Source organism: Chiloscyllium punctatum, chromosome 49, assembly GCF_047496795.1.
Source record: "Chiloscyllium punctatum isolate Juve2018m chromosome 49, sChiPun1.3, whole genome shotgun sequence".
Classification (NCBI taxonomy): domain Eukaryota; kingdom Metazoa; phylum Chordata; class Chondrichthyes; order Orectolobiformes; family Hemiscylliidae; genus Chiloscyllium; species Chiloscyllium punctatum.
In genome coordinates, this window is record NC_092787.1 from 20,577,646 (window position 1) to 20,599,071 (window position 21,426).

Sequence of the window (21,426 nt, forward strand, 5' to 3'; positions counted from 1 at the left end):
AACAACTTAACTGAATGGAAATTATAACCACAGTAATCCTTCCATAAACCAAAGCAGGAAAGAATCCAATAAGTATCATCCATGCATAACATACAGTCCAGAAACATTCTGGAATGCCAAATGCCTATACAGATCTGCATTTATATAGCGCCCAACCATACCCCCAGCAATCTTCTCAAAACACTATTGATATGTTGCCAGTCTTTGATCTGTAACCAGTATTGAGATTAGATTAGATTCCCTACAGTGTGGCAACAGGCCCTTCGGCCCAACAAGTCCACACCGACCCTCCAAAGAGCAACCCACTCAGACCCATTCCCCTACATTTACCCCTTCACCTAACACTATGGGCAATTTACCATGGCCAGTTCACCTGACCTGCACATCTTTGTGACTGTGGGAGGAAACCGGAACACCCGGAGGAAACCCACACAGACCCGGGGAGAATGTGCAAACTCCACACAGTCAGTTGCCTGAGGCGGGAATTGAACCCGGTTCTCTGACGCTGTGAGGCAGCAGTGCTAACCACTGTTGTAAGTTTACACACAGCAAGTTCCAAAAACCGAAAGCAAGCTGAACAAAACTAGCTTTGGTTGGCAGGAAAGTGTTCACCAAGGCATAGTAAGATTGCAAGTTGCAATCTTCACCCCAGCTTCCTGTAAAAGCGTCCGTTTAACAGCTGACTAAAAGAGTCTGGGACAGGGACCTGTAACAATGTGGCACTCCCTCAGGCCTGCACTGACCTTCAGAGGAAAGGTTTGAGCTGAATGGGATTTATCTTCTGACTTGGGTGAAAGTGATAATTACAGCTGGGAATGCTGCGGCCAATTTGTGCACAACAAGTTCCCACCAATAACAATGATATGACAACCAGATGATTTGGTTTGAATGATTTTAATTGAGGGATGAACATTGGCCCAGGACATTGGAGAGAACAGCCTGAACACTTCCAAAATAATGCCAAGGATTTTTTTTTCACGTCCACTCGGAAGTCCCAGTTTAATCTCAGAATTGCAGCAATGCAGAAGAGACGGGCTGGAGGCTGGTATAACACAGCAAGCCAGGCAGCATCAGGGGGTGGAGAAGTTGACATTTTGGTTATGACCCTTCTTCAGGACTCGGGGTGGGTGTAGGGGGAGCTGCAGGTTGAGGGGGGGGGGCGGGGCAGGGTGGGGAAGTGGGGATAGGTAAATACAGGTAAAGGGTACGACCTGGTTGGTCAATGGGAGGAATGAATCTGGTTGGTGGAAGGGAGGGGATGGGAACGGAGGTTATTTGAAATTGGAGAGCTCAGTGTTGAACTCTCCAGGCTATGCGTTGCCCAGGTGGAAGATGAGGTGTTGTTCCTCCAATTTGCAGTGTGGTTCGTTGTGGCAATGAAGGAGGCCAAGGATGGTTCATGTTGGAAAAGGGGTGGGAAGGGGAATTAAAACAGGCGGTGACTGGGAGGTCCGGTTAGCCTCTGAGGGCCCGGTTGCGTTGCTCGGTGAACCATTCCCTAAGTTGACATTCGGTCTCCCTGATGTAGAGAAGACCACATCGGGAGCACCTGATGCAGTGAGCTAGGTTGGAAGAGAGGCAGGTGAACTTCTGTCTCTGTCAGTACAGAAGAGGCCATTCAGCCCATCGTTGCTGCACCAGCTCCGTTATCGAATGCCAATATCCTGCCTTCTCTTCATATCCCTTTCCACCATTTCTTCCAAGTAACCATCCAATGCCCCTCTTGAATGTTTCTGTCAAACCAGCCTCCAGCACGTTTCCAGTCAGAGATTCCAGATCCGAACTACACGCTGGATGAAAAAGTTATTTTTGCACATCACTTTAAATCTATGCCCTCTCATTCTTGTTCCTTTTATGAGTGGGAACTGCTTCTCCCTATCTATTTTATCCAACACACGTGAGTTTGAAAGCCTCTATCTCAGCTATCCTCTCTCCAAGGAGAACAGTCCCAACTCCTTTAATCTATGCTCAGAACTGGCGTCTCATCTGACAAATGAATTGACCAGTGAATTGGTGCTCTATACTAGGAGAAAGTGGGACTGCAGATGCTGGAGATTAGAGTGGTGCTGGAAAAGCACAGCAGGTCAGGCAGCATCCGAGGAGTAGGAAAATCAATGTTTCGGGCACAAGCCCTCTATAGTAGCCTGGGGGTGTCAGCCTGCATTCTGTGTAGTCAGTTTATCTAAGGGCATACTCGCTTTTAAGAATCACACCCTTGCTTCATTCTGAGAATACTTTGGGCCCACTGACATTGAGGCAGGAGGTTGCTTTTGCCTGACTACTGACCTGTGAAGTGGCTTGGGACTTGAAGGGGGCTACGTAAATGCACGTTGTTCTCCACAGCGATCTGCCAGCTTGCAAGCTGGATATTCCTTGACTCAGTCTTCAGTGCAGTCGTTTGGAGAAATCACGTGCGGTGACAGAAGCTGTGACACATCCTCATCAGGGGAAACCCCACACACATGCAGCACGTGGAGCGAGGTTAAAAATAAAAGCAAGGCACAGAACGAGAAATGGAATCTGCGAGGTAATGGCCTTCCCAAAAATAACTGCCCTGAGACAAGATAAAGGGGAAGTATTTGCGCCGTTTCATCAACTCTCCATTGAAGCTGACATTGTGGAAGTTTTTCTGTGGCTGAGCAACCTCATCAGAATTTCCCAAACTGCAGAAGAACAGTCACAGAATTAGTAACCGCACTTTCTTAAATATGGAAGTACCAGCTCTGAAGCTCGTGCCGAAACTGGGCATCAGGGAGGCAAATTGAAACTGGCCATCTCTCAGATTGCTTTCGCTCTGCCTTGGCTTAGAAACATGGAGCAAGAGTAGGCCATTCGGCCCTTCAAGCATGCTTCAGCACTCAACATGATTGTGGCTGATTATCCAGCTTGTTCCCACTTTCTCCCCATATCCTTTGATTACCTTAGTCCTGAGAACTATAGTGATATGGATGACACGGTGGCTCAGTGGTCAGCACTGCTGCCTCACAGTGCTGGGGACCCATCGAGTGACTGTCTGTGTGGAGTTTGCACGTTCTCCCCGTGTTTGCATGGGTTTCCCCCCCCATAGTCCAAAGAGGTGCCATTTAGGGTGGATTGCTCAATTGTCTGTAGTGTCTAGGGATGTGCAGGTTAGGTGGGTTAGCTGTGATGAATACAGGGGTAGAGTGGAGGACTGTGTCTGGGAGGGATTCTCTTTGGAGGATTTGTACAGACTCAATTGGCCGAAGGGCCTTTTTCTCCTCTGAATGAATTCTCTGACATCTCTCTTTGAAAGCCTTCAATATTTTGGTTTCCTGTGGCAGGGAATTTCACATTTCACACCATTTTCTTTCTTCCTGAAAAGATGTTAAAGCAAAGCCAGTAATACCTGAAAGTGACCTACTGGTCTTACTGGAGCTCCATGCAAACAGGGCAGATTGGACCAGTATGTAACGTTCTTTCTGAAACATTGACGTGTTTGGTGGGGGAGGGGTTACCGGTGGGCTGACCTTCACTGTGTGGGAAGTATCCACAGGGACATGGAGTCCTTGCACACAAATGACAGAATGTTATGGGTACAGCAAGTAGGGGAAGCTAACAGTGTGCTCCTTGCTGTTACAAAAATAAAGCTCACTCTTCTGTTTCAAACTGAAAATAAAGTTTCCTGACACTGCCTCATCAAACGTTCCCAGGTTCGGGACAGCACCGGGTCCCTATACACTATCCCCATCAAACGTTCCCAGGTCTGGGACAGCACAGGGTCCCTATACATTATCCCCATCAAACGTTCCCAGGTTCGGGACAGCACAGGGTCCATATACATTATCCCCATCAAACGTTCCCAGGTTCGGGACAGCACAGGGTCCATATACATTATCCCCATCAAACGTTCCCAGGTTCGGGACAGCACAGGGTCCATATACATTATCCCCATCAAACGCTCCCAGGTCCGGGACAGCATGGGTATAGATACCAAATAAAACTTTCTCTACGTTATTCCCATCAAATAGGACAGGGACACGGGGTTAGATACAGAGTAAAGCTCTTTAAAATTGTAAAATGAAGCCACCTCTATTCTTTTCAACTAAAAATAAATCTGACTCTACTCTTTTAAACTGAAAGTAAAGTTTTCTGTACACTGTCAGGGGATCTAACCAGGAGACTAGTAAAACCAGTCTCTAACCAATGTCGGTAACTAGTTACTGTCTTTTTAAATGAATTCTAAGATTGTGCTGTAGGGAATGAGACAGAGGGTGATACCTTTAAACCAGAAGGGAGTGTCCATGCATGTGCTGGAGCAGATTAGTGAAATACACAGGGCACTGGTGAATGAACAACTGGAGAACAACTGCAGTTGAACAGGAGGGGATGAATGCTTACCAGGGAATGTGCAGGAATGCAGAGCTGAGCTTCAAATCAGAGCAGCCCCAATCTTATTGAATGGGAGATCAGGCTCGAAGGGCCATGAGGCCTGCTCTTGTTCTGTGATACCACGTTCATTAGGACTGGGGGTGGGGTTGTCCTATTAGCATGGGTAGCATGGGGGCTCAGTGGTTAACACTGCTACCTCACAGCACCAGGGTCCCAGGTTCGATTCCAGCCTCTGGCGACCTGTCTGTGTAAAGTTTGCATATTCTCCCAGTGTCTGCTTGGGTTTCCTCCGTTTGCTGTCACAGTCCAAAGATATGCAGGTTGGGGAAATTGGCCACGCTAAATTGCCCAGAGTGTTCAGGGGTGAACGGGAGAGGTGCATTAGTCAGGGGTAATGTGGAGTAATAAAGTAGGGGAATGGGTCTGGGTCTGGGTGGGTTACTCTTCGGAGGATCAGTGTGGACTTGTTGGGCCGAATGGCCTGTATCCGCACTGTAGGGATTCCAGTCGGCCTGTATTCCCTGGAGTACAGGCAAAGGAGAAGTGAACTATTAGCCGGGTGTGGGCCAAATAAATGCTTCCTTTGGCTGGAGAAAAGGAAACTTCCAAACAGACCACCTGATCTATTTCTTTCTCCCCGAGGGGGATAAAACAGTCAATAAAAACACTAAGATTGAACACACGGCCACAGGCTTGGCCCATTCAGACGGGGATGAAGGGAAATTTCTTCAACTGAGGAGTTGTGAATCTGTTTGAGAGACACGTGAATGCCCTGTCATTGAGTATGTTCAGGAGAGAGCATGGTAGATGTTTGGATCTTGAGGAAATGCAGGGACACGTGGGCTGGTGGAGCTAAGGTCTTGATGGATGGTAGATGGACCAAATGGACTAATGCAGCTGCCCCTTTTTATTTGAAGTCCTGCTACCACCACCTGTCCACACTCATTAGTTTTCTCAAATAGCCATTCATAATCGACTTCAAGCCAAGCCTCTTGTGACATAATCAAGGCATTCCAAAGTGCTTCATGTTGTGAATTACACATAAAGTCCTGCCTTTTCAATTCCGGCCTCTGCGACAATCCCCATTTTTGATCGGTTCACCTTTGGCAACTTTGCCTGTAGCCACCCAGGGCTTTAATTCTTAGGCCCTGCATTTGGTTTCCAGGCCATGGTGTGGCCTGTCGTCAGAAACTTATTTGATTATTGTCCCTGTGAAGGCTCTAGGGACGTTCACTTCCCTGAAGGTGTTCCACAAATGCAAGTTGTTATTGTTGTCTCGGCAAAGCACGGAGCTCTTGCTTTCATCCCAGGGGGAGCAGAAAGATAAACAACCAGGCGATTTGTCTTTGGAGGCCCGGGTTAAGGTATGAATCGAACCCAGACGCTCTGGCTGGGGAGTGAGTTCGTTGTAACGGAGCCCAGTTTTGCTGCTCGCACTCGTGCTCCAGAATCAGCAGAAAACAGACAGCGGAGTGCAACGTTGGCTGGGGTGGGGTGGGGCGTGGAATGGTTAAACTATAAAGGGAAGGGAACGATGCTTCAGTTAGACAGAGCCCATCTGGAGAACTGTAGTCATTTCTAAATCCTATTCTCCAGCAACGGAAGGGCCGTTGGAAGGGGTAGGCACCCATTCGCTGTAATGCTGCAGGGGCTCAGAGAGTCAAACTTAGAGGGGGGGGGGCAGGGGGAGGCAATAAACTTGTAGTCCCTTGTGATTAGAAAGCCAACCAACTTATTTAGAATAAATAGACAAGGTCTTTTCCCTGGGGTGGGGGAGTCCAGAACTAGAGGGCATAGGTTTAGGGTGAGAGGGCAAAGATTTAAAAGAGACCTAAGGGGCAACTTTTTCACACAGAGGGTGGTGTGTCTGTGGAATGAGCTGCCAGAGGAGGTGGTGGAGGCTGGTACAATTACAACATTTAAAAGGCATCTGGATGGGTATATGAATAGGAAGGGTTTGTAGGGATATGAGCCAAGTGCCGGCAAATGGGACTAGATTAGATTAGGATATCTGGTTGGCATGAACGAGTTGGGACCGAAGGGTCTGTTTCTGTGCTGTACATCTCTGTGACTCTAATTCACTCAAAAGTTGCACCAAAGAGGGTTGGGGACGCTGTATTGTTGAGAAAATTTAAAACCGGGGAAGGCGGGAATCAAGGGAAAGTGGGAACCTGTTATCGGATTGAGGTTGGTTCCATGGGCTGCTCCTGCCTCTTGCCTCCTTCGAAAGGGCTGGGTTCAGTTTTCATTCACGTTGAGTGATGTGGGTGTTGCTGGCTGGGCCAGCCCCTTTTGAACACGATGCAGCCACAGCATCCTCCGAGCGTGTCGTCCCTCGACTGCTAGCAACAACTGCTGTCCCTTCCTTCCGCAAACAAACTGGTCAGGCCTTTATCAGAAAGACATCGACATCTTTGAATGTCACTGTTTGCCTGTTCAGATAGTCATTAACGGCTTTGAGCAGAGGAGGCTGTGGAGGTGATAGGAGCCACTCAACTGCTACATTCGAGTCACTCAGAGGGCCCAGGGACAGTGTAATCACTCCATGCTCATAGCTAACACTTCTGGCAATCTTTCTTAGCACTGGCCTTTTCACGATCTGCTCTTAGAGTTGATGCAGGATCACAACAGGATACTGTCACACTGTTAGGGCTGTGTCATTAGTTCCACTCCATTGCCCGTTCCTTCAGGTCCTGGGGGGAGGTGGGGAGGGGGATCAGTTCAGCTCAGTCGGCTGGTTTCTGATGGGTTCAAACCCCTTACTGGCTGAGGCTTATCGCAAAGGAGCTAGGTGAATTAGCCACGGCCAACGCAGGGTCCGGGGGGGATCGTGCGGGATGTTCTTCGGAGGGTGGGGTGTAACATCACTGGGCCAAATGGCCTCTGTCTGCACTGTAGGGATTCTCTGACTCTCCTTCCCAACCCCTCCCCTCACCTGAAGCATAGTGACCCTCAGGTTAAACCACCACCAGTCGTCTCCCCCTAAGGAGAGAGCAGCCCCATGGTGTGGGAAGAATGGGAGGACTTTGCCTCAACTTGGCAGTGCTTTCCACCCTTCAGGTTTATATCCAATTCTCTTTTGAAGCTTATTATTGATTCAGACTCCCCCACCCTTTCAGTTGGCACATTCCATATCTCAACAATTCACTTTATGCACAGGGAAACTCTAATCCAAAGATGTGCAGGTTAGGGTGGATTGGCCGTGCTAAATTGCCCATAGTGTTAAGGGATGTGCAGGTTAGGGTGAATTGGCCGTGCTAAATTGTCCCATAGTGTTAAGGGATGTGTAGGTTAGGGTGAATTGGCTGTGCTAAATTGCCCATAGTGTTAAGGGATGTGCAGGTTAGGGTGAATTGGCCGTGCTAAGTTGCCCATAGTGTTAAGGGATGTGTAGGTTAGGTGCATTAGTCAAGTGGTAAGTGTAAAGTAATGGGGAATGATTTTGGGTGGGATAATCTTCAGAGGGTCGGTGTGGACTTGTTGGACCGAAGGGCCTGTTTCCACACTGTAGGGATTCTTTTTCGGTTGCACTGTAATTATTCCCATAATTTTATTTTAGTCTGAAGTTAGGTGCATTAGTCATGGGAACTGTAGAATAGGGGAATGGGTCTGGGTGGGTTACTCTTCGGTGTGGACTTGTTGGGCTGAATGGCCTGTTTCCACACTGTAGGGATTCTATGGTTCACACAACACCAGATGATAGTCACTTATAGACAAAGTCACTTTACCTGACGAAGGGGCAGTGCCCCGAAAGTTTGTGATTTCAAATAAACCCCTTTGGGCTGTAACCTGGTGTCGTGTGACTTCTGACTTTGTCCACCCCAGTCCACCACCGGCACCTCCACCTCATAATTCTATTTTCAGTGCCGATGTTTGCACGGTGCCCCCTGAAGAACAGACACTGTCCTCAGGGCAGGGAGTGAGTCTCCTATGGTGCCCTCGATTAGATTCATTGCCCAAGCTCATATCGCCAGAGGCAGATTCACTAATCATTCATCGGATTGACAAGTTTGGGAAAGCCCAGGCACACTGCTGATTGCTGTTTCGACCTCGATAACAGCAGCTGAATGCCACGCTGGGAAGCTCCCGGAGATGGTACGTGTGTTTGTGTGTGAATGTTCAGTTAAGATAGTTCGCCTTCCAGTGAAATCCAGTCCGGGTTTTGTTACAGCCCCCGCTGCTAGAGGAAACACCCAGAGAGACAGTGCAGAGTTCAGACAACTCTTCAATTGGAAAGGACCATATTAAAAAGGCTTCTGCCCCAAGACTCTGCAGACGCTATCATGACAGAGAGAAGTCTACCCACAAATTGTTGACAGATTTGGCATGGGTACCACCCATTTTAACTCCACGTAGATCCAAACTGACAAACTCTCAACATTCGCCTGTACCTGTGTTTTTGTTTTTGCTGCTAATCTATTATTGACTTTTATACATGCCACTTCACTCTGTGATCTATCTGTATTGCTCGCAAGACAAAGCTTTTACCTGTGCCTCGGTACACGTGACAATAAATCCAATTGAATTCAAACCTCAAAAGGCAGGTGCTGGAAATCGGAAACAAGAACTGGAATTACTGGAAAAGCTCAGCAGGTCTGGCAGCATCTGCGGAGAGAAATCAGGGATAACGTTTCGGGTCCCGTGACCCTTCCTCAGAACTTCCTCAGTTCTGTGGACAGTTCACTGAACCTGAAATGTTAACCCTGATTTCTCTCCACAGATGCTGCCAGACCTGCTGAGCTTTTCCAGTAATTTCTGTTTTTGCTAACTAAACGTAGACCTGATTGCTGATTGCAGAGGTCATGCTCTCGCTCTGGGTAGATCCTTTTATCTGCAGCAGCAATAACGTGCATTTATATGGAGCCTTTAATTCCCCGTCCTTTCCCAGTAGACTTGTCAAATTATTTTTCTCCCTTCAGGTGGGTTATCCAGGTCCCCATCAATAACCCTGAAGAACCTGATAATGTGTCTTAGTTACTAACTAGTCATTTCCCCACATGTTGCCTCTGCCACTCCGGGTCCATAATCTACTTGTTTCTTCTGTCACTTGGAGCAACTTGTCTCGATCTTCTCTATCCAGGCTCCCTATGGTCCCTAACGTTTTTAAAAACACATTTGGATTACAGGAATGGGCAAAAACTCAATTAAGAAAAAAATCAGTCTGAGGGATTGATTCAGAACTTCCTTTTGAACAATAAGGGATTAAGTGCAGGAAAGGGCAGAAACCATCGAAGGTACAAACTGGGACTGAGTGAGATATGGGTCGAGTTGGCGAGAGTCTTCCATTCCAAAACATCGGGGCCAGAGTGGTTCCCTCAGCTCTGAGTATTTGTCATAGTCATGTTACACCCAGTCAGTTGTAAATCCCTGATTCAAGTTTCAGCTGAATATCCACCTCCGACAAACATCAAGTGAAGAGTGAGTAGTGATTGACCACCACAAGCACAGCAAGAGCCCATTGATGTTCAACCAGTAAGAACCCACATAGTCCATGATTGCACAAGGAGTGCAGTTTCTGAATGTTGTGCTAGGGACTATCCCATAAATTCCATCCTTCCATGGAAAAGTTTGAAGAAATGTACTTTTCTCTCCCTGCTCTCTAGCCTGCCTCCCTGGAAAGTTCAATTTGGGGCATTCAACTCAACAGAAAATGTTCGTGAGCGTCCTCTCAAAACCCCACCTCTGTATGCTGAGTGAAAGGGATGAGATTTGCAAATGGTCCCTTAATGGTGATGCTCCCAGGTCGTGAGATGAAGGATTTATTGTGTGTGGAGCACGCATTACATCATTAGTTGTTGATCAGGTTTCATTACCACTTGGGTTGCTCTCCTGTGTTTGAAGTGGTGACGGTTTGTTGTTGATGAGGACTTTAATTCCACTGAATTTGCATCCTTGCTCCCAGCCCTCTAATCCATGGCTGTTTTCTTCCCTCTGCTAAGCTCCCTCCCAGATTTTGGGCTGTCCAGGTTTGAACTGGAGTCTGTGAAAGAAATGAAATGTCCGGTGGGAGAATTATGTGATAATGACCTCCAGGAATAGGCCCAACCAGATTTGGCAACCCTACTTTAGGTACAGGTCTCTGGTGCCTTTAGGTCCTCCAGTATACCATTCACTGGGTCAGAAAGTATCAGTGGCCTTTTTTAGTGGCAGATGCCTAGTGATGGATGCCATATCCAAACCATCACCTCACGCCCGCCTTGCACGGTCCAGCATTACGACCATGTTACCAGCACTTCAGCTAGTTATATCCTTATACAAAGGAGTGGCATCATAAGATCAGAAAATGTTTTAACAAGAAAAGGCCCAACAAGTCCACTCTGCTCTTTGCTGGAATCCATCCAATGAATCATAGAATCCCTACAGTGCAGAAAGAGGCCATTTGGCCCATCGAGTCTGCACTGATCTTCCAAAGAGCATCCCCCCCAGACCCACCCACCCTATCGCCATAACTCCACATTTCCCACAACCAGTCCTCCTAACCTGCAAATCTTTGGACCGTGGGAGGGAACCGGAGCACCCAGAGGGAACCCACGCAGACACAGGGAGAATGTGCAAACTCCACACTGTCACTGAAAGCTAGAATCGAACCCTTGGCGCCGTGAGGCAACAGTGTTAACCACTGTGCCATGAAGCAGTTGCCACGGAAACCAAACTTACCTGGGTCAACTCTCGGCACCTTTCTTCATAATCCTTCAGACTTCACTGAGGTCACTATTGAAGTTAGCTTTTGTTTCTTCCCAATGAACTGGTAATTGCGAGCATGACTGAACAGGGTGCTAAGTACAATTTGTGCCTGGCAACAGGACTTTAATGGATCACCGTGCCAGTATCGCTATGGTGATGTTCCTTCCACTTTTCAGTAGCCGTCCAGCTATACGTTAAGACTTGGGGCAAGACAGAAAGCAGTGGAGACAACTTAATGAACCAGAAAATCACCTTGTTCATCAACAATTGAGACAAGGCAGAATGTGGCCTTTACAGTGTGGCTTACTGACACCATGCTGGTCAGTCTTTGTAAACGATCTAAAGGATAAGCAACTTTCAGGCTTCCTAGACGAAGGACAACTGACAGTCATTATTTCTCTGTCCCCCATTGGCTACCCCTGAATCCTATTGCCTTTAACCCCTTCATACATGGTTTGAGACATGGGGCGATGATGACCTAAGTGATATTATTTCTAGATTATTAATCAATAGATTAATAAGATTCTGGGTGAAATAACTCCACACAGGCTGGTATCCCGTACACCAAGTCGCCCTTCATTTACACGTGGAGAGTCCTGGTTTCTGACCCAGTTCCCTCAGAGCCAGCTCTCAGAGTGAGCAGAACCTCTGACACTCCTGTTTCTGTCTGTCAGCCAAGGCTCCCTGATTGGATCTGTTAACCTGGTCCAACCGGGAAAATCCTATTCTATGAGATTCACCTGGCTGACCTCCATACAATCACTACACAGGAAACCTGGGTTCGAATTGCACTGTAGCAGGGTAGAAATTGAATTCAGTTTGTAAAATAAAATCTGGAATTAAACATCTAATGAAAACGATAAAACTATTATTGATTGTTGGACAATATCTGGATCATTAACTTCCCTTAGGGAAGGAAACTGCCAGTCTACATGTGACTCCAGACTCACAACATTGTGGTTGACTTTTGGGTAATTTGGGGATGGGCAGTGACCCCCTGATAGAGGGGCCCAAGTTCTGCAAGTAAGAAAAATGGCTAATACCACGTGCCATTGAGTTGGCTGGGCTTTAACGGGTCAGAGAGAGCACTCACCATTTCATTTCCTTTTCAGAGCGCTGCACAGGAGATTGGTGAGGAAACTGAAGATGGTGCCATCTACACGATAACGCTCAGGAGAGTTCAGGTGCACCAAGCAGCAAGCAAAGGCCAGCGATGGCTGGGGGTAAGCAGTGAGCGGACATTTATAACTGCACAGAATCCCTCTGAGCAAGGAAGATTTCACCCTCTAGCAATCCCACACCCAGTTTCCGGTTTCCTGTTCCTTGTAATCCCCGATTCCCATTCCCCGCCCTCTCGATGCTGTTGACACTCTTCGTCAAAGCAATGAGTCTTGAATAAATTTGAAGCTGGGGGAAGATATTCACTGTGTAGAGAGAAATTCTTTGGCCTGTTTGGCAACTCCAGAACTAAGAGACATAGTCTGAGAATTAAGGTCAGGAGAGATGTTAGGAAGCACTTCTACACACAAAGGGTGTTCGATGTTTGTAACCCTCTTCCATAAATGGTAGTTGATGCCAAATCATTTGTTAATTTTAAATCTGAGAGAGAGAGAGAACTTATTGTTAAACAAAGGCATTGAGAGATAGGCCAAAGGCAGGGATATGGAGCTAGGCCACAAATCATCCATGACCTCGTGGCATGGTGGAACAGGCTCAAGGGGCTGAATGGCCTAATCCCTTTCCTGTAAAACCAATGAAGAGCCTTCATTTCTATAGCGCCTTGCTCAGATGCACTTGGGAGGAATTTGGCGATGCGTTCACCACAGCAAGATCCCAAAGTCAAGAATCAAATTTATGTCCAGATAATCCGTTTATCGCTGTGTTTGAGGGACAAATCCTTGCCCAGGACACAGGGGACCTCCTTCTTTGAATAGTTCGACGGAATTTAGTGTGCCCACCTGCATGGGCAGGGGGTGGGCCTTGGTTTCGCTCTGCTCTGAGAGGTGGAAATCCTCCCCCAACAATGCAGGCCCCCCTCCGTACTGAGGTGGATTCCTGGTTCAGCATCTGCCCCTGGCATTTCACTAAAATATCCCGTGAGGCAGTAACGAACCAATTAAGACAGCTGCATCCAGATTCAGTGAGTCTGCATTCACATGGTCTCAGCTGATGGGGTTCAGGGGTGGGACCGTTTGCCATATTCTGTCCCTTACAGACCAAACGTTAACTGCCACGTATCGGCCCCGTAAGGACAGATAGTCACTGCTGATTTACCACCTCCTCATGCAGGAACACAACATTTGCCCTCAGCACACTAAGCTGTGCTGTGTGCGGTTTTTCCGTTTTACAGTTGAAAGGGAGCGCCGCTTGTGAGTGGACAGTGTCCCCAACCCCAATGGCTGCGCACCTCCAAATATGCAGAGACACTGAGGGGATGCTGTCCTGTCAGAGGCACCACCTTTTAGTCAAAATCCCAAACCAAGGCCCAATCTGCCCTCCGTGAAGGATAGAGAATATTCAAGGCAGTAGTTCCTGTTGTCATGGCCATCGTTTCCCTGATTGTCTGGGTCATTATGATAATTGCTGTCTGTGGGAGCTTGTATGATGCCTATTGTCTGATGCATTTCCCTATTTTACGAGAATGCAAGACTTCATAAAGTGCTTTTTAGGTGAGTTGTGACGTCCTTTCATTACTGCGGAAGTCACTCGGGATTAATGCTATGAGGACGGGCGGATATGAAGCTGTCCTCTATTATTCTGCCACTCCCTGGATAAGCTCGCCTGAGTCATCAAGGGAGTAGCATTCTGAATGTTTTGTTGTTGCTGGTCTTGTACTCAGCAACAATGCTCACGTTATGCTGCAGCAGCGGAGATAACGTTGTGTTCCGTTTGTTCACTTGGCGTGTGGGGACGCAGTGTTCTCCCTGCAGCTGGACGTGTCTGTAAACCCACCTCCCTCAGAGAGTGACCATATCCTGCCCTTCCTTTGCCCCCCACCCCCCCCCCCCCACCCCCACTACTCTCCCACTCACAGGTAGACAGCGAACCTGCCATGAACCTGTACGAGACGTGCAAAGTGCGGACCATCAAGGCCGGGACACTGGAGAAACTGGTGGAATACCTGGTCTCCGCCTTCAAAGGCAATGACTCCACCTATGTCACCATCTTCCTGTGCACTTACCGTGCCTTTGCCTCAACCAAACAAGTGTTGGACTTGCTGCTGAACAGGTAAAAGGCCTGGTGGGACCTCCAATAGCAGACAAGGGCCCGAGGTGGGGCAGAGCTGTCAGAGAGGTCTTTAAGAGGTTAGAAAGGTTTCCCTGGGGATATATCCAAAGGTCGTGATTACTTGTCAGGAAGAGCAAAACTGTGGGCCATTGAAATTAGATAGTCACTCATCAATCCAAATGTCTTGACTCAGTGAGTGGTTTAGAATGAGGAATTCATTCCCATTCAAAGTGGTTGAGGTGAATACCATAAACACAATAAAATTAGTCAAACATTTGCGAGAGAGAACAGAAGTTGCTGGAAAAGCTCAGTGGGTCTGGCAGCATCTATGAAGAGAAACCAGGGTTAACATTTCGGGTCCAGTGACCCTCGGAACAAGTCACCCTTTTCTGAGGAAGGGTCACCAGACCAGAAACGTTAACCCTGGTTTCTCTTCACAGACGCTGACAGACCTGCTGAGCTTTTCCAGCGACTTCTGTTTTTGTTTGTGAGAGAGAAGTACATGCTGGTAAGCTGGAAGGAGGGGCGTGTGGGGCCGAATAGCCTGTTTCTGTGGTCTAAGTCACCAGCTGATGCCACCAAGTTGCCGAGGGTTACTTATTGGTTAGATAGGATGATGGGAGGTTAATGGATTCTCAGGCCACGGGGTACATTCCAATGGCTGCAGGCTGTTCCTTGAGCCCGTCTGGGATTGTTTGGGTTCTGTCGTGAAACAAGGTGAATTGGACGAGTTGTCATCTGCTGGAACAGTCAGTGACCCCTTTCCTGACCAAAAGACCCAGTCCACACATTGGACCGGGTTTTGAGACCCTTGGGATCTGAGTAACTCAGTCCCACAACAACTGACCCAGCACAAACCATAACAGACCGGATGGGGGACCTTTAGGATAGGACAGCACAGTGTTGACCTATAAAGCGATGGCTCATCAATCTGATCCCTGTGTGATGGAGGAGGCCGGGCCTACATTCTCGAGGGTTTAGAAGAATGAGAGGTGATATCAGTGAGACGACTCCTTACAACAGGAAGGATGTTACCCCAGGCCGGAACATTCCGGAAACAGAGCAGTCTCAGAAAAGCGGGTCGGCAGTATAGGACTGAGATGAGCTGGAATTTCCTCACTCAGAGGATGTTGAATCTTTAGCCCAGAGGATGGTACAGCCTCAGTCACTGAGTGTGTTCAAGACGGAGATCAATAGATTTCTGTAGAGATCGAGGGATGTGGGGATAGTGCGGGAAAACATCAAAACAGACTGACAGTAGGATTTAGCTCAATGGTGGCGTGATTCATGGCCTACACCCATTTCTCTGGAACCCATTTCTCTCATTGTTCTAACTTCTCTCGTACCTTACAGATATGGAAACTTGCACCAAATGAATGGAGATGTATCCAAGCTTACGCCAGACGACAGGCTGGAATTGAAAAAGTAAGGGCTCCTTCGTGCTGCTGCTGGGCCTCGGGATGCACTGATATCCAGAAGGTTGAGTTGCCACATTCTTAAAGGGACAGTGCCTCCAAATTGGGATCATTTTTCACAGGAAGACTGCTTCACCTTCCTTGATGATGGTAGCTTCCACTCATTGTCACTGTGGCAGGGGGAGCAGGCAGTGACCCTGGAAGCCCTTTGGACCTAATCAACCTTTTTTTGGAAATTGGGCTTTGACCAGCACTGGGGCAGAAAGGAGACACTGCCAGGTCTTCCTCAGGGGACCTGTTGGGGTGTATGAAGAGTAGACTGTAGTTGCTGTGTGAGAGGGGTAAAGCAATGATGAACTAGCTGAGCTCTGTCCCCACATAGATCCATGTGACCTGTACGGTCTCTCCGCTCTCAGCTCTGAATAGGAGCTCTGACAGTCATGTTTCTTGTCAAACCTTGCCGAGTGTTTATCATCCTCTCTCCCCTTTCTTTCTTTCAGAACCATTTCATCGATCCTGGGTGCCTGGCTGGATCAGTATTCAGAAGATTTCAGGAAGCCACCGGATTACTCCTGCCTGAAGCATCTCCACGCCTACATCCGTCAGATGTTCCCTGAGTCAGACCTGCAGCGTCGTGCTCAAACGCTGCTCGGCACCTTCCAAAGGCACAAGGGAGCAGAGCCCGATCAGGATGGTATGTCAGCCCTGACCCAGCCCCCCACCCCAACACGCACACGCACACGCACACGCGTATATATACACACACACACACAAGCAGAGACATGCACATACACACAAACGCGCACAGAGACGCACACAGATGCGCGCACACACGCACAGAGACGCACACATACATACACACATACAGAGACACACACACACACACAACTCCCCCTCTTCCCAACTCCCAACACAATCCACACTGACTCCTGCTGCAGCACATTCCCCTGCAATCCACTAGGTTCTGAGTTCAAGTTCTGTTCCAGAGTTAGTGACCTTCTGGTCCTGCTCCGAGTGAGTGCTGCCCTGCTGGGGGGAACGACATTAAAGCCCAGCCCTGTCTGTCTGCTCAGGTGGACGGGAGGGATCCCATGGCTGCTGGTTTGAAGAAGACCAGCAAAGTTACTAATATAGGGTAAAGGGGGGAATGAAACAAAGAAATCGACAAGGTTACAAGCCCTTGTCTTCACCAGTGCGAGTGTAAACAATTCCCTTCTGTTGTTATAATGGCCTACCAGTAACACTCTGTTTCAGAAAGTTAATATGCAGTATATCCACACTTGGTCAGACTCTGTGTTTCTAGCTTTGTAGATTGCAATGTCACCCCAACCACTGGACGAAGCAATTTGCACTTACATAGCAATTGTAACAGAGTGAAACATCCCAGAAATAGCACCGTCAAACACAACTTGGCTACTTATTACAGTTTAATGGTTTTAAAGAGTGTCTTCAAGAAGGAGTGAGGATTGTGTGTGTGTCTGTGTGTGTGTGTCTGTGTGTGTGTGTGTGTGTCTGTATGTGTGTGTGTCTGTGTTTGTTAAGAGTGTAAAAGGGGTAATTGTATCGTGTGTCTGCAAAAGGGGTAATTGTGTAGGGAGTTGTTGTAATGTGTGTATAAAAGGGGTAATTGTAATTTATATGTTTGTGTGGGGAGTTATTGTAATGTGTGTGTTTGTGTAAAAGGGGTCATTGTAATGTGAGTTAACCCCATTGGTTGTGTCTTTCCAGCATCTGATCACAGTAACTGCACCTACACATTGGTGGAGGAGAATGGATTTGAAGATGAAAAGCCCGATTTCCTCTCCTTCATTGCGAGTGTGGTGGCCGAGCAGTTTACATTAATGGATGCGGTGAGTAACCCATCACACTTCAGAATTATTCTATTGCAAAAACACATGAACGATCGGATGTGATAACCAGCCAGCACTTCCTTCCTGCACCCTCAGAAAGGTTCTTATCCTCCATGTTTGATGTGTTCTGGTCACATTGTGTTTCCATTATCTTAACAAGCGAGCTCTCGGCAGTTCTGTTATTTTCCGCCCCATGGTTTAAGTTCGGTTCTGGTTGGTTTCCGCAGCAACAACTTTCTACAGAGGAAACCCCCAGTGCTCTTCCTGAGTGAATATTTTCACTCTGTGACTCCGCTGTCTGCTGGAAGACACGAAGTAGACTTCCTGACCTGGAGCTTCCCATTTGGGGCTTTTGCCCACCGGGAGCTTTCTGAACGAACCCTGTAAGATGTCAACTTTATTTTACAAGGATGGTCTCCTGAGCCACATCTGTGATGAGGTGCAGTAGGCTTTACGCTGGGACATCGATTTGATCCTTTTACACTGGATCAGAGGAACAGGGAAAGGCCATTCACCCTTCTAGCCTGCTCTCCTTTAGGGTCAGAATGCTCTTGTTTCATTGTAACATTAATCAAACAAATTAGTTTACGGAACACAGTACTGACTGTGATGGAATATGCTCAGTTTGTGTGGCTGGGTGCAGCTAGAAAATACTCGAGATCTCAACCCCACCCAGGACAAAGCAGCCTGCTTCAGTAACATTCCACCTTTTGCCATTCACTCCCTGTACTACCCAGGCTCTGTAGCAGCAGTGTGTAACTTCTGCAAGATGCATTGCAAGACTTTTTTTAAAAACTCATTCATAGGATGAGGGTGTCACTGGCTGGGCCAGTATTTATTGTCCATCCCTAATTGCCCAGAGGGCAGTTAACAGTCAACCACGTTGCTGTGGGTCTGGAGTCACGTGTAGACCAGACCAGGTAAGGACGGCAGTTTCCTTCCCTAAAGGACATTACTGAACTGGGTGGGTTTTTCCAACAATGGATTTATGGTCATCATTAGATCCTTAATTACAACTATTTACTGAATTCAAATTCTACTATCTGCCATGGTGGGATTTGAACACGGGCACCCAGAATGTTATCTGGGTCATTGGATGAACAGTCCAGCGATCATACCACTGATGGCCTCCCATTTGCCCAGGTTCCTTTGAACCCACTATCACTACCAGGTGGAAGGCCGAAGGCAGCAGACCTCACCCCCCCCCTTCCCCTGTCATCCCAACTTCAGCGATACATAGTCCTTCATAGTCGCCAGGTCCTGGAATTCCCTTCCTCAGCCACAAAATGGATGCAGAATGGCTCCACTCCTTGGAGCAGCAGTGGCTTAAACACGGAGCTGTCCAACATTCCCTGTGCGCTGAGCAGTGTGTGCAGCCGCGTCAAGGTTCCATGCACAGCCGGTCGCATTAGCACGCCAATTCACTCCTGGTTCCAGACATCGCTGATGCACAGTGGAGGTAAAGCCAGAAGGAAAATGAGAGAGAATGCTTCTCCCCAGCACCACCTCAAGTAGAGTCAGGGAGAGCTGGTACATCCTGGCCTAGCCAGTGAATGCCCCTGTGTGTTGAGACTGTCATAGTCATAGAGACGTACAGCACGAGAACAGACCCTTCGGTCCAACCCGTCCATGCTGACCAGATATCCCAACCCAATCTAGTCCCACCTGCCAGCACCTGGCCCATATCCCTCCAAACCCTTCCTATTCATATACCCATCCAAATGCCTTTTAAATGTTGTAATTGTACCAGCCTCCACCACTTCCTCTGGCAGCTCATTCCATACACGTACCACCCTCTGCGTGAAAAAGTTGCCCCATAGGTGCCTTTTAAACTTTTCCCTCTCACCCTAAACCTATGCCCCTCTAGTTCTGGACTCCCCCACCCTGGGGAAAAGACCTTGTCTATTTACCCTTTCCATGCCCCTCATGATTTTATAAACCTCTATAAGGTCACCCCTCAGCCTCCGACACTCCAAGGAAAACAGCCCCAGCCTGTTCAGCCTCTCCCTATAGCTGAAATCCTCCAACCCTGGCGACATCCTTGTTAATCTTTTCTGAACCCTTTCAAGTTTCACAATGTCTTTCCTAAATATAAACAGGTTTCTCTGATGTATCTGTGTTACGAGGATGTCCATGGTGACATTGGATTTCTGTATTGCAGGAGTTGTTCAAGAAAGTGGTTCCGTATCACTGCCTCGGAAGTATCTGGTCCCAGAGAGACAAGAAGGGGAAGGAACATCTGGCGCCCACAATCCGTGCGACAGTCACACAGTTTAACAGAGTCACAAACTGTGTCATCGCTACCTGTCTGTGTGACAAGACCCTGAAATCCCAGCAGAGAGCTAAGATCATTGAGAGGTGGATCGAGGTGGCCAGGGTAAGTCAGTCTGGAGTTGGACCTACTCAATGGGAATGCGCTGACTGAGGGGCTGAGGCTTAATTAATCTTGGGAGGGTAAGATGTAGAATGCTTTCCATCACTAACCCCGACATTTGGGAATCCAGCCTGCCCTAAACCTCTCAGTCACTATATATACAGCATGGGTTCAATTCCCACACCAGCTGGACTTACCATGAAAGACTGTCCCTCTCAACCTTTTCCCCCCTGCTTGAACTGCACTGATTCTCAGGTTAATCCAGCCCCAGTTGTCTTCATAGAATTTCATTGAATCCCTACTGTGTGGAAACAGGCCATTTGGCCCAACAGGTCCAAACTGACCCTCTGGGGAGCATCCCACCCAGACCCATCCCCCTACCCTACATTTCCCGTGGCTAACACACACAAACTCTCTCTAATGAGAGAACAGTCCGAGTGTCCTCTGGAACTGTGATGACTTTGCCATCTCTATATCTCCCTTTTTTCTTGTAAGCTGCTCCTTCAAAACCTAGCCCTCTGACCGGATGTCTGGTCATGTGGCCCAACATATCCTGTGTGATTGAGTGTTACATTTTGCTTTAGAAAGCCCTTATGAAGCACTGTGAGATGTGGGGGTTGGGGGTGGAGGGAAGAGGTGCTCCATAAATATAAGTTGTTGTTGTTGGTTGGGTTACCAAGGAGGGAAAACTACAAAGGTGTCAATGGGGCTTCCTCATATAGGGCAATGATCAAACACCAGGAGGCTGGTGGGTTGCTAACTCTGGTCAAGTGTATTCTGGGAGATTTCATCACGTGACTACTGGCCTCCCGCCCGATTGGCTGTCAGGCGTGTCTGTCATCACAAAGCACTGTCTTGCTTCAGGCGAATCAGAAAGTAAAATGCTCAACATTCCAACCTTCTTGGCACGTCGACCATCAGCCCCTTTCCCCCGATCTCTGATTATTTCTACGAGGAGTAAGCAACAGAGAAAGTGAGAAAAGAGAGCCATTTGTTTTTAGGATGCCCAGTGACCTTCATCCAGGGGTTTACTCAAATGTCCAGGCGATTAACCTTCGATTCCTGAGGACTCAGGGATACTTCTGAAGGATGGTCAATCCTACAGGGGACTGTCTATTTGGTGAGCAGCTGGGTAATACTGGGATGGAATATTTAAGTAAAAGAAGCTCCTTGGAAAAACCATCTGACATGATATTATCACTGGATTAATGATATAGAACCTCAGGCTAATGTTCTGCAGACATGGCTTTGATCATGGACCTGTGTGACTGAAGGGTCAGCTTTTATGCTGTATGATTCTATGACGGAAGATAGTGAAAATGTGAATTCGGAATAAATAATGGCAACCATTGTTGAAATAACCTGTCATTCAGCCCATCAAGTCCACACCAACCTTCTGAAGAGCAGCCGACCCAGTCCCAGCCTCTGTCCCTGTAACTCTGCATTCCCTGTGGCCAATCAACCTAACCTGCGAATCTTTGGACTGGGGGAGGAAACCCATACAGACGGATGGAGAATGTGCAAA

General features: G+C 47.9%; 1 protein-coding gene across 4 annotated transcripts in view; it reads left to right on the plus strand.

Moving 5' to 3' along the window:
- Positions 1-21,426, plus strand: part of LOC140469347 (ral guanine nucleotide dissociation stimulator-like) — a 191,106-nt gene that overhangs the window by 146,822 nt on the left and 22,858 nt on the right. For all 4 annotated transcript variants that reach the window (XM_072565778.1, XM_072565777.1, XM_072565776.1 and 1 more), the window contains exons 2-7: positions 12,147-12,257; positions 14,069-14,262; positions 15,616-15,687; positions 16,178-16,371; positions 17,406-17,527; positions 19,689-19,904. In XM_072565778.1, coding sequence (XP_072421879.1) covers positions 12,147-12,257; positions 14,069-14,262; positions 15,616-15,687; positions 16,178-16,371; positions 17,406-17,527; positions 19,689-19,904 — 909 coding nt within the window. The remainder of the gene's footprint in view (positions 1-12,146; positions 12,258-14,068; positions 14,263-15,615; positions 15,688-16,177; positions 16,372-17,405; positions 17,528-19,688; positions 19,905-21,426) is intronic.